At 35.1% G+C, this 12,799-nt stretch overlaps 1 protein-coding gene across 1 annotated transcript in view; it reads left to right on the top strand.

Moving 5' to 3' along the window:
• Nucleotides 1-12,799, top strand: part of DACH1 (dachshund family transcription factor 1) — a 219,333-nt gene that overhangs the window by 112,635 nt on the left and 93,899 nt on the right. The window contains exon 6 of the mRNA XM_010575249.1: nucleotides 3,004-3,139. Coding sequence (XP_010573551.1) covers nucleotides 3,004-3,139 — 136 coding nt within the window. The remainder of the gene's footprint in view (nucleotides 1-3,003; nucleotides 3,140-12,799) is intronic.

The following is a 12,799-nucleotide window of genomic DNA, read 5'->3' as shown; positions in this document are numbered from 1 at the left end:
GCTCCATAGACTTTTTTGTCTATATCTCAATTGAGTGAAATGGGAGACAACTTACCTTCAAGGTGAGCCCCTTCATGTAGCATCCTAGATAGAGGTGTCTCTGAAGTTTCATCTCTAGCTCATGTGTCAAATACTTACATTCAGTGTTGATTTCAAACTGAACCCTGCACAGTTTCCTCCTCATACTTAATTTAGCAAAGTCACTCATTTTATTTATTTGTTTGTTTGTTTTTTTGTTGTGAGGCTATGCGCCTAATTACAGTACAAGCCAACACCAGGTTCTCTAGAGATATCTTTAATGAAGTGGAATTAAGTTTGTCCTGGGAGTAGACAAGTTTTAGGAAAAATACTGGACAGTGGACAGTATCCTAGGTGATTTCTGTTGCCAGGATTATAACACAGTAAATTCCATTTCTCTGCTGTGTCATGTAGACCAGCTTGCACAAAAATGGCATTTTGCAGAAGTTACAAAATAGCTCTGATCATCTGAGTTATTTACTGAACACATTTTTGCACATTTCCTTTTTTGAAAAATTTTAAAGTGAAGTCTAAATGTAAAGTTAATATTTTATCACAGACAAAATTCATTTTTCTACACAAAATCTCTAGTAAGGAAGACAGCTTATATTGATATTCCAGCACCATTAGTTTATCACTATGACTTTTTAGAACTACAGAGTATTTCAATTTGTTATTAGTAGCATTTCCCTTTATTATTGTAGCTAGTTTTGATAAAGACAAAAAATTGCTATAGACTATATTATTGATTGTGGAATTATGAAGTAAGGAAATAAAAAATGAGTTAAGGTATTAAATTAATTTATTTTCCATTTCTACATAGTTCAATCCCATGTTTTGTTGGGGTTAAAGGGTATTTTACAAATGAATTGATAAAGCCAGTATATATGGTTTTCTCACAGAGTTTGTCTACTATCTCATATTATATGTGGCTAAAACTCATTATCTGTTTTGTTTGTGCAGTAATTATATTTTGTTGTCCTGTGCATTCCTTTTGCTCTATCCATCTCATAATACGTGCTGTAAAAGCACACATAAATAAATAGGATAAACAAATTAAGCTGTTTAAATAAATTAATTTACTCTGCAGCTCTGTATTCAAATCTTATGTGCTCACTGGATTTCATTTTAATGAAACCCTTCTAAGAACAATACATTGTATGCCAAACAGTGAAATTATATATTAAATGAATGATTAAATATACTGTGTTCCAATTTATACCAAATCTGTACGCTGTGCATGCTTAAATCCTCCTAAATCTAAAGAAATAAATCTTCTACATTCTGAAAACATCTGCATTATAATCCTTCTCTTGAACACCCAGTTCATGGACATATAAACACAATCAAAGTCATAATAAGCCTAGAGCTATGATGCAGTTAAACTGTCCTCATCAATGTTTTTGACTTAAAAACCCGAGACTGTTAAAGTGGAATCCACTTAAATGTCTTGAAACATTGCTCTGAAAGGTCTTCTCCCACTCCATCAACAGGCTCATTGAATCCCTTTGCAATCAGAATCTCAAGTTTAGCAAATATTTATTATGAAGCTTACCTGGAACAAATTATTGATTACTATAGATGGTCATGTTGCTAAGTTTCATAGGAATGCCTTCAGAGAAATAAGTATTCATCTAGCTACTGTGCATGAAAAATAATGACTGCTGCAAAAGCGATTTGCTGTGTGAGGAACGTGATGCTCTTTTCAGGAAAACTTTTAGGCATTTGCAGCAGCAAGTTTTCATATGTGTTATTAAACATGTAGTAATTATATTATTTCATTACTGAAAGCTTTTAGTGAATTGAATGTATACAGCTGTTTTTTGTTTGTTTTTTTCTTTGGATTGGTTGGGTTTTTTTCATTAGGAGTCAGGATTTCAATTATCAAAAGGAAAAAAAACCCAACAACCAAAAAACCCCTGGTTTAACATTTTCAGTCCCTCCAATAGATTTCCCTTGTAGGAACTATTTATTTTTATCACTATTTGACCAAACCAACCTAACTCACACATATTTTAGCAATGACATAGAGTCTTGGGAGCTATTAGCAATAAAAAGGAAACTGCAGGGAAAGATAGGGAATTTTCTAGAAAGGACTATTCTGCACTCAGCTCCCTTGGTTTATTGTTTCTCTCAAAGTTCTGTGTAAATATCAGATATATCTATCTGCTACATACTGACAGTTCTCACATAGCAGAAGTGCAGTTCAAACCATCACAGTCCTCATGGTCTAATTTTCAAAATCAAGGAACATCTTGAAGTGCATCATAGCTCCTCCTGGCTACCATGCCAGGCTTTCACCTGGATAGAAAAACATAAATGAGCATTTGTCCCCATTTTGAAGTAGTGATATAGCCAGTGATACGGCCACACTCTTCCAAAAAGTGTGGTTCATTCCAGGTTTGTGCTCCACTGTATAAACAGACATTTGGACTTTCATCAGCCATGTTACTGTATTGGTTCAGTAGGAAGATTGTATTTTCTTTATGATCCATAGCAGTTCCATAAGATCTCATTGCTCAAGAAGCCCTTTTGAAATTAAAATGTGGAGTAACATTCAGCATAAGCTAAAACAGCAGTGTCTGGTCTTTATTTATTTACGAAAGTACATCGCTCCTCATCCCGTAAGGCTAAAGTCTATAAGCCAAAATGTGTACTTCCAATTCAACAGCATGCTGATAAAAGTGAGGAAAAAAACAAACTCAAAAGCAAAACAAAAACCTTATTTTTATAAGTAGTCCAGAAGGCAGTTTAAAAGCCTGACAGGATGAGCAGTACTCACATTGCATACTAAAACATAAGGTCTAGTGTCCTAAAATTGCCAAGTTTCCTTTTGAGAATACTCTGCAAATCCTGGACACCTCACTAGAGGAAAGAATAGGTTGTAATTTAGGAGGGAGACACAGTTTAGGGAAGTGATGTTTGGAAACAGAGGTTTAGTTTAACATTGCCTTTTTTTGCAATTATTTTTTTCGTGGGGTCTAGGAACGTGTTCCAGACAGTCCTTCTCCTGCTCCTTCTCTTGAAGAGGGCCGAAGACCTGGCAGCCATCCATCCTCTCATCGAAGCAGCAGTGTGTCCAGCTCTCCTGCACGGACCGAGAGTTCTTCAGACAGAATCCGTAGGTCACATTCTTCTCCTTGTCACCACTTTAAATTTGATTAGGTGCAGCTGGTTTTTCTAATCAAAATGCCCTCGTCTTAAATAGATCTCATATGTATCATGTTCAGAAGTTCAGCTGCAATAGCTATCTCCCAACATTATGTTCCCCAGTTTACAGTATCATAATATCTGATGCTACATTAACGGGTACTGATATAAACTGCCATCATGTCATATTAAACATAAAGATATGAGCTATGAAATACAGAATTGCAGCCAGGAAGCAATTTGCTAGATTAGTTTTAGAACTGAACATATAGTGTAAACATTTTTTAAAGAAACTGAGTTTTATTTAATCTGGTTACTCTGGTTTGATTTCTAAATTGATTCTGACTTCATAAGGAACATTTTACATGGGTAGAATTGCTTGATAAAGAGAAGAATTAGGTTAAATCAATTAAAAAATGTGCATACTGTAAAATTTTTTAAATATAAAAATTCGTAATGGTGAGAAATATGAGACAGAGAGTATTATCACCTAATAGCTCACAAGGGGCGGAGCGAAATTAAACCATGGTGTTTCAGAGTGATACTGTTTTTATCAGGGCTCCATGTACAGAATGTAAATTACATGGCAAAGACCCTGAATTCTATGATATTCCAGTGCAACAGTCTGGAAATTAAGGTTTTAAACACATATTATGTTACGGGTATTTACTTAAATTCATATTACACTTGTCCATTCCTTTTATTATTGCTCTGTTGCAGGTTTTGTGCTTTTAAGGCATCTTCCCACAGTGGGGTATGTCAGTAGGTGAAACTGGAGCATTTGGCAGGCAGATAGAAGGCGATGAAATAGTTACATGAAATACATAGTCGTGTTAATTAGATGCAGCACACGTGTCTTTTAGACAGCTTCTTTTCAGGCTCTCTGCAGACTCAGGAAGCTGACTCTTCATTGACGTTCAGATGAAAGATCTTTCATTACTATGTGATGAAAAATGAAAGAAGAGAAATGAGGCCTGACCATGACAAGCTGAAAATTCTGTTTTCTTATCACTTGGAAGATTCAGAGTGCAGATTAAACTGGCATCCCATATACTGTGACCTATCTATTTCCCCAGGCTCAACCCACAAGCCTTTTGTTATATTTTCTCTCCCCTGTCCAGCTGAGGAGGGGAGTGATAGAGCAGCTTTGGTGGGCACCTGGCATCCAGCCAGGGTCAACCTGCCACAGAATTCATAAGTAAAGTTCTAGAAAAAAACCTCACAACCCTGGATTTTTAGGGTTTTGATCCAATGGTATATTTTTTTACAAGTGGTGAAGACCTTTTCCATTGTTCTTTAAATAAAAAAAGTAAATTAAATTAAATTGAGAGATACTGGTTTTGCTAAGGAATGACTTTTTTTTTTAAGAAATTGTACTATTCAGCTTACTCTGCTTACTTAGCAGCAGAGAGGAGTGGGACCTTTGCACATTGTTTCTTCCAATGTGAACATAAACAGCGTTCCTTAAATACTGGATCACTTCTGTAACTTATTTATAAAATAACTCTTTTCTCTCCTATCTACTTTGTTAACATTACACCCGATTCTTAAGTACATCTGCTTTTGTGGTGCCAGCAAGAGTAAGGTGACTGGGATACATATGGAAAAATGCTATACTGAAAATGGCATAAGCCTCTTGCAAATACAGTTTTTCAGGATAAAAGCATAGGGATATAAACTTCCTTATATGGGTTTCTGAGGTGTGTTTGAGACCAATGAAGGTCTGTTTGAGAACTGTTGGAAAGAGCTTTTCAAGCTATCTGATGAGCAAATAAGTAATTCTACTGTTGTACAGTGTGTTTTGAAAGAGTGTTCGTCACCTGGAAGGCCACAATGCTTTATTTAAGGAAGTTAGGGACTGCATATTGGGAATGCTAATATACAAGAGGTTTTGTACATGTAACTAAAAAGAAAATATCCATAAGTATCTCACATGGAACCTTCTATGATTTTCTGGTTTGCTTCATTTTCATTTCAGTTCTTGTTAAATAAACAAGAAAATGTTTGCAAATATCCAACTTTGTCCAGAGATACCAAACTCTTCTTTGTAAAATGAATTGTTTTAAACCAGAAGTAACAGGAAGAAACTCTCCCGCTGTGTGGATACTGATTAGCACTAATTAAGTAACTTTGTGATTGTTAGAATTCTTGTATAATTAAGAGGAAGACTATATAAAATAAGTACAAAAGTGTATTGTTAATATGACAGCTGATTTTCTTTCTGCCTGCGCTTGTGTCTAGCAGCTGTCCATCAGAACGGGCTATCTATGAACCAAATGCTGATGGGTTTGTCACCTAATGTCCTGCCTGGACCTAAGGAGGGTGATCTGGCTGGTCATGATGTGGGACATGAGACAAAAAGAATACACATTGAGAAAGGTAATATGAATATTGTGATTCTACTGTTTCAGTGTAAAACAAGTATTGTCTCAACAGCTAAATAGTATTATAATTGTGATTTTTATTTTTTTAATTGGGATTTTTTTAATTTTATTTTTTTGTTTCACAAATTAAATTATAACAGGATGATAGCTTTCTTGATTCTTCTACTTTGTGGTCCTTGAGATTAATGAGCAATATTTATATGAGGGAGGAATTTCATAAATATTACAAAGAAGGATGAGTGAAATACAGTTTTACATTACTATTGCGTCTCTGACCCTTCTACAACACTGTTTAGGTATTAAGTTTCTGTCTCCATCCAGTTGACTTTAATGACCTACTTCCCAAAGGGACTGAGCACCGTGAAAATTAGTCCATGTGTGCAAAAAAGAAAAAGGCTAATACCAAGCCATTAAATTAGGGAATTGCATAAAATGAGGCTGGTACACATTATATAATGGGATTTAAATTTAATTGAGTATATGACCAAAGTGTTTGATCTAGGTGAATAGTCCACATGCACTTATGCTGATTATGACACCATTTCATCTCTGTTGGTATTCAAAGTTAAGTTCCTGTTCAGGTTTGTTACAGGGGATTTTGGAGGAGTGGTGGTAGAATTTTAAAAGGTGCATTCCATGTTATATTTACTTAATATATGTGAATTTTAAGTATTATAGACTAGAAACATTTTGGTTAAAAAGAGGTTAAAAATATGACATATCCTTTGAAAACATATTCTTTGGGCTTATCAGAAAAATCAGTTCTTTGAGCACAGTAAGAGAAAAAGTAAAAGGTGTAATAGCCAGACATTGAAACAGAGCTGGAGAAACTGCTGCAGTAATAAAGATTTCAGAATAAGACATTTTGTGCCATATTTTAATAGCTGTAAGATGATACCTTCTCTGTCTTGTGTTTGAACACTGAGATATGAAAAAGAATTAAAATCTGGACAATTCTATTCTGGACAGGTGGTATTTTTAATAGGATTACCAGAAAAATTAATGGAAACAACATTTCTTTTATATAAACCATTTAGTTTGGTTCATTGCACACACAACCTGTTTTAGCTTATACTATGCCCTCACTCAGCCCCTGCAAATTGTATCCCTGCTGTGAAGTATGATGTGATCAAATAGGTTTGTTTTGAATTTCCATAAATGATTTTATTTCAGCCTTTGAAGTAACTCATTTAAGTGTAATCAGACTGGTAAATCCTGCAAAGAGAAGTACATATTAAGAATTGCTACTACTTTTGCATGTCATTCGGGTTTTTTTAAAGGCTTTGTTTATAATCGTACATTTTGGTACCCCAAATGTATTTTCCAGTCTGTTGCCGATTCACTTTTTTGCAAGATCTGTTCTCAGTAAAACTGCTGAGAATTCTCTTTTTCTCTCAGTCCTTGTTTAGGTCAAACCTTCTATTTTTTGTTCTTTTTTCCCCTTCTTTTCCAGCCTACTGAATTAATGGTAAATATTCATGGGCTATGTAGATTGATAGGGTATACTAAATTAAAAATTGTTTTCTGTCATGACTACATTTATCATGTCTCTCATACCAGTCTTGTAACTTTAATCTAATCTGTATTAAAACAAGTGATTTAACTTATAGATGTTTGTGGAGATAGTAATTGTCTACTTTTGTCACTGTGAGCTTGCAATCAGATTTCTAAGCTGTTGCTTACCACTGCAAATCAGTCAGAATGCAGCCATATTTAAAAATGCAAATAAACATATGTAGGTGGTGGTACTCCTATTGTTGAAACCCCATCACCTTCATCATCTGATTCAAAAGAAGAAGAGAGGAAAACAGAAGTTCTGAATAAGTATCATGAAGCATTTAAACATTATTATCTGAGACAGGGGAAAATTTATTTACAGTCAACGGAGAATTTTAAGGGGGAACAAAGTTATAACAGAGGCAACTGATCAACATACCAGATTTTGAAAAGACTTAGCATATGTCAGAGGGGTGAATCATTTGTCTGACCTGATCTATGAGTTGGATACCGGAGATAAAATAACATTTATCTGGTATAAACATAAAACAAAGGATCTAATTTAGCCAGTCCACACAACATAGTGTAATATATTTCGAAACAGTTCATTGGCACTTGCAAACTCAATAACAGCTTGAGGGTATTCAGTCTTTTGGAGATCATATGCATTTCTATTCAAAATTCAGCTAGAATTACTATTAGTGGCAAAAATGATTTTATTTTACTGAGGTGGTTTAAGCTACCAGTAAATCTCTTGTGCAGTTTTGTTTGGGTTTTTTTTATGTTTGCCTTTAGACTGTCTTCAAAATCTGTTCTCAGGTTCTGGTGTGGGCAGCCTTGAATGACCTCACCTTCCATTGGAGTCAGGTTGTCATTATCCCACCAAGAATCAAATTAGGTTCTGTGGATCTCATTCACTGCCTATTAAACCTGGAAAGTTTGCATCAGGCTCTGGGTCAATATTTGTTGCAGGAAGAGTTTCTGTTCCCTAAGACCATGTGTACGCCATAGGTGTTGGGAACATCTTCCAGCTGCTGACTCCAGATGTGCAACTTGGCCACATCCTAGCTACATGTTGGGGCAAGACCCAATGTACGCATCTGAAGTTCCACCCACTCCCTGGGTTCCATGAGAAGAAAACTTAGATTTGCTAGGGGTTATGTTGTGGTCCAGCCAGGTTCCTAGTCTGGACGAGGGAGGACTGCAGGAGACACTGCAGAGCATTTCTGCCCCACATTTCATACATAACTTAAGATGTCATTATCTGTATGACCAGAGAAGTCAATTACCCTAGATTTCCAGGATTTTTTTCCTTTTTAGAGGATAGCAGGTTTTTCAATTTTACTGAAAGCGGGCTGTAGAACTGCAAATGATCCTGGGAAGAACGAGGTAAATTGAAGTACATGGTGTTAGTTCAAGTGCTTGACAGCCATCATCAAAACCAAGTATCTAATTTTGTAACCTGTAATTATGGACTCTTTGATGATGCACATTCGGTTTTATTAGGCCAGATTTCACAAGAAGGACTTACATGAAGTATAGGAGTCATATTAGAAAAGATCCATTCAGTTTTTTATGTTAAAATTAAGGCTCTGAGTCTTTTCAGGTAAAGTAAAGTTTCTATGACTCAAAGAATTTGCTCCTGATAGTCCCTCAGTTTTGGTGAGGTTTATTTTATCACTTGTCCTGCTCAGCTGTTGTCTGAGCTCCTGCAGATCTCCCAGTCTGGAAATAGCATAGGAAGGATGAACTAGTGGAGAACCTAAGGACTAGTCTGCTGAATCCTGATCTTCTTCTTGCTCATTGATCTGAAGTGTTTAAAAAAATATGTTCAAAATAATCAATGGCTTGAAAGTTAACACACACCCCTTGGAGATGTGGATCCTAATTCCTTCTAGGCAGAAGAGAGAACTGAACTTGTGACACATTTCCTGGGTGGTATCCTTAATCACTGTGCTTTGTGTAAAAGAGGGAAGTATAGTTTACCATCGTCTCTTTGCTCTTATGACCCAGGCTCTGGTCATATGTGGTCTGCAAGGTGGAATTCATAGCTCAGTCCTGTTGCCAGAGTTTCTCTATTTACTAGCTCCAGATAGCTGCATATGATTTTCTGTTGACTTTAGACAGACTATACTTCTACTTGTTAACTTCATTAGATCCCAATTTGCAGTACCTGGTTTGGGTAATGTTAAGGGATATTGGAGACAGTGGCTGCTCATAACACCCCCTAACTGGTACCTGCCTAGCAATACCTACCCTATACACTATATGGGAATGTAAGACCCAGATCACTTCAGCCCAAGATTCCATTCTGGGGGACAAACACCTAAAAGTTTGTTGCTTTAACACCAAATTTAGATGCTTTAGTGTTTTATTGGATCTGGCCCTAGGGCATCAGATTAGAATTTTCTGTCTGCATCAATTTATATTTTTTTAGATTGACACCAACAGCAAATGAAGCCTGAATGTCATGCTTACATTTTAAATTGAATATGTTATTTGAGGTGCTACGGGAAGGACGCTCTCTTGTTGAAAATATGCATGCTGTTTTCTATAACAAAATATAAAATATTCACCATGTTCACAAAAGAAGCGAAACTATTTCTTTCAGAAAAGCTTTTAAACTATGATATTAATAGAAATTTCTTAAGTACTTTTCAGATAATCAACAATAACTGCTTCTTGACTACTATGATAGCAGCAATTAAGGTATAACTTTATCAAGCCCACATATTAAAAAGTCCCAGTCTTTCTCTCTGTTTTTATTTTATGTCCCCCTGTAGAGATGTGAGCAATCTTAGACCTCTGGCTAATATCTTATAAAATAGAATATTAAAGTTCCAAAATATCCTTAGTGCAAAATGGAAAATAATTTAAATATTCCAAAGTTATAATTAGAATTGTATTTTCCTGTAAGCAGTCATGCATCAAAAAGGGAACTAATGATAAATATATCATCCTATATAGTTAGATATTAATTCTTCATTATCAACAGTAAATTCTTTTCTAATATATACATAGTGTAGATACATATCAAACATGCTTATTTACCTTAATAAATATAGAAACACGTATGAGTATGTTTTTATAAATATGAAAGGGTCAAAGGAAGTTTTAGCATCAGCAAAGATTCTCTTCTACCTGAGCTGTCCTCTAGCAAAGTCAGCAAACAAATGATCTGGAACTTTGCTTAAATTCTGTTTCTGGTCTGTGTTACAATTTTAGTTAGTTCTCCAAGAAAGCCCTTTTTTAATGAGAGTTGTTACCAGTTAACGGACAGAGGAATATTCATTCACAGTTCTGCTGTCCAACTGCTTGTGTAAACATACTTTATCTGTTCATTTTCATTTTTGTATACATACATACACAAAGAGATACTTATACAATATGTTTATTTTGCTGAATATTGCATTTTCATGTAACAAGAAGAATGTAAACAGACCCTGACGGGTATCTATATGCAAATATATGTACAGTTAACACATTTCAAGCCTACATTGTCACTTCACTTCTTAAATATTACATATTAAATCTTAATATATTAGTTTGTAATTCCTTAAGATACTGAGTTCAGGCTATGTATTTATACATCATCTAGCACATTGTGAAAGTGATCTTGATTTAGGCTTTAAATAATTCTCAAACCCTAAACAGATAGTAGTCAAAATTGTAACCTATGAGAGATAATATAAAGATCCACTAAATGAAAGGTTCAAGAAAGCCAGTATCACCAAAATAACCTTTTGACACTCTGGTTGTTGGTGTGTCTTTTCACTCAGCCCAAGAGGCTCAAGAATGCTTGAAGTACATTAAAAGCTATTACAGTTAACGGACTGCAAAGGTGAAAAATGAAATTGCAAGTTTTTTCTTAATGGGTTGTTATTTATTAAGAAGCCAGAAAACAACTTTTTTTGTTGCATAGAAAGCACAGGAGCCTTTCATATTATTGAACAGGATATGAATAGTATATGTATGCAAGGGGGAGTGCAAAGGTAGTACAAACTTCTGAAAGGTTTTTTTTTAGCAAAATATTGGATAAGAGTATTTCTAGAGACTCTCACTAAGCCATCCTCCAACAAGGCACTTCTGCAGATTTGTTTGCTACTAGAGACCTTTATTCTGCTAGGGTAGTAGTCGTTTTGACACAGTTTATGAGAAATTTGCTGTACAGTTTTCACTTGATGGATATGTGCGCATCAGTTCCAAAACATCCCAGGCGATCTGGACTCATTGCAGCCCAATTGGGCATATACGTACTGGCTAGAGTATATTTACAGTGACTCAAAGCCATCTTGGACGTAACTGACTTTCTGAATAGGCTTAAATGAGTTACATGTGCACAAAAAATCTGATGTATTCTCAATCTACTGAAACAACTCTGCATGTACGATATCTCTGTGCCTTGTGCCCCAAACAGTTCCCAAAAGGTGCTTTTTTCTTTTCTTTCTTTTTTTACATCTTTCTTTTCAATGGTCATTATGTGTCCTTCATGTAATAGACCTTAGAATGGTCTTTTTAGTCTTTGATGGTCTTCATTACATATAGAGGGGAGGGGAGCTAAAAACCCCTTTGAAATCGTTTGTGTGCTCATTTTCATTTTTTTAATGAATTGTTAAACAGAAGATGTAATGGTAATTGATAAGATGTTAGAAAGGACTTTTTTTATCATGCTACCACATTGCAGTTTTTAAATCATTAGTTCCCTTTGTGTTTGCTGCTAGGAAAGATATGTTATAGGGAATGAAGTTAATGAAGTTATGGCTGTTCCCACTAAGAGGGGATATGTCCCATAGCACCGTGAGGATGACCAGACAAATAAGGTTCTGTTTCTCTAAAGTAGTTATTTTTAGTTTTCCATTTTGCTAGTTAAAAAAATGCATTTGCAGGAGAAGAAAAAAATACATGATGTGTCTAGCTGCTCTAGAATTGAATTCTGAAGGCATTAAGAAGCACACAATTGTTCTGTAAATTTAAAGGGAATATAAGGTCATACATGTTCTTCCTGAAAACACACATAAGTGAATGCCCTGGCTTTAATGGAGGAAAACATTTATATCCTAGGCTTTATTTGTACCAGTTTCTTCTTATGGTTACTGTTACAGAAAAGAAAGCTTACAGCAAAATTTTAAGAATGTCTTCCACTTGAGACTACTTGAAGGAACCATTTCAAAAGTGCTAATAACCTGCTGTGCAATTAGTTTTATCTAAGTTGTTCAAATGCAAAATACCAAAAGAATCAGTTTTGAAAAGCCTTAACTGAGAATTGCAACCTAGACCTAGATGGTATTTCCTTGCAAATAGTATGGGTAATTTGTATATAATTATTAACATTTTTTTTCTCTTTAAAAAACAACTTTGTGCAACTTCCTTTTTTTGTTACACTATCTCCACATAATCTTTTTCAGATTTTTGTTCTGAGAAATAACATGGTTATTACAGATTCTGCTATCATTGTATGTAATGTATGGTCACAGTGAATTCTCAGAGATACCTCTTTCCCTCAGTGCAGAGGGTTTGGGTTTTTCCTCTGAGACAGACCAGTACTGTCATAGTTCAACCAGAAGCAGTTTTGATTTGTTCCTACCTTTCACTTTCTTTTGCTGAAAAAGCTTCTCTGCTTTGATGATGCATCTAATATCTGGGTGCTTTGCATCAATTTTTTCAGTGTGCTATTTAGGAAATTACTTTGCAAAAAAAAAAAAAAATCACAGATTTTATGCCTCTGAACAGGTCTGGTTTTGGGTTTGAAA

Source organism: Haliaeetus leucocephalus, unplaced genomic scaffold, assembly GCF_000737465.1.
Source record: "Haliaeetus leucocephalus isolate CR32 unplaced genomic scaffold, Haliaeetus_leucocephalus-4.0 Scaffold462, whole genome shotgun sequence".
Classification (NCBI taxonomy): domain Eukaryota; kingdom Metazoa; phylum Chordata; class Aves; order Accipitriformes; family Accipitridae; genus Haliaeetus; species Haliaeetus leucocephalus.
This window is presented reverse-complemented; position numbering and strand designations above follow the sequence as displayed.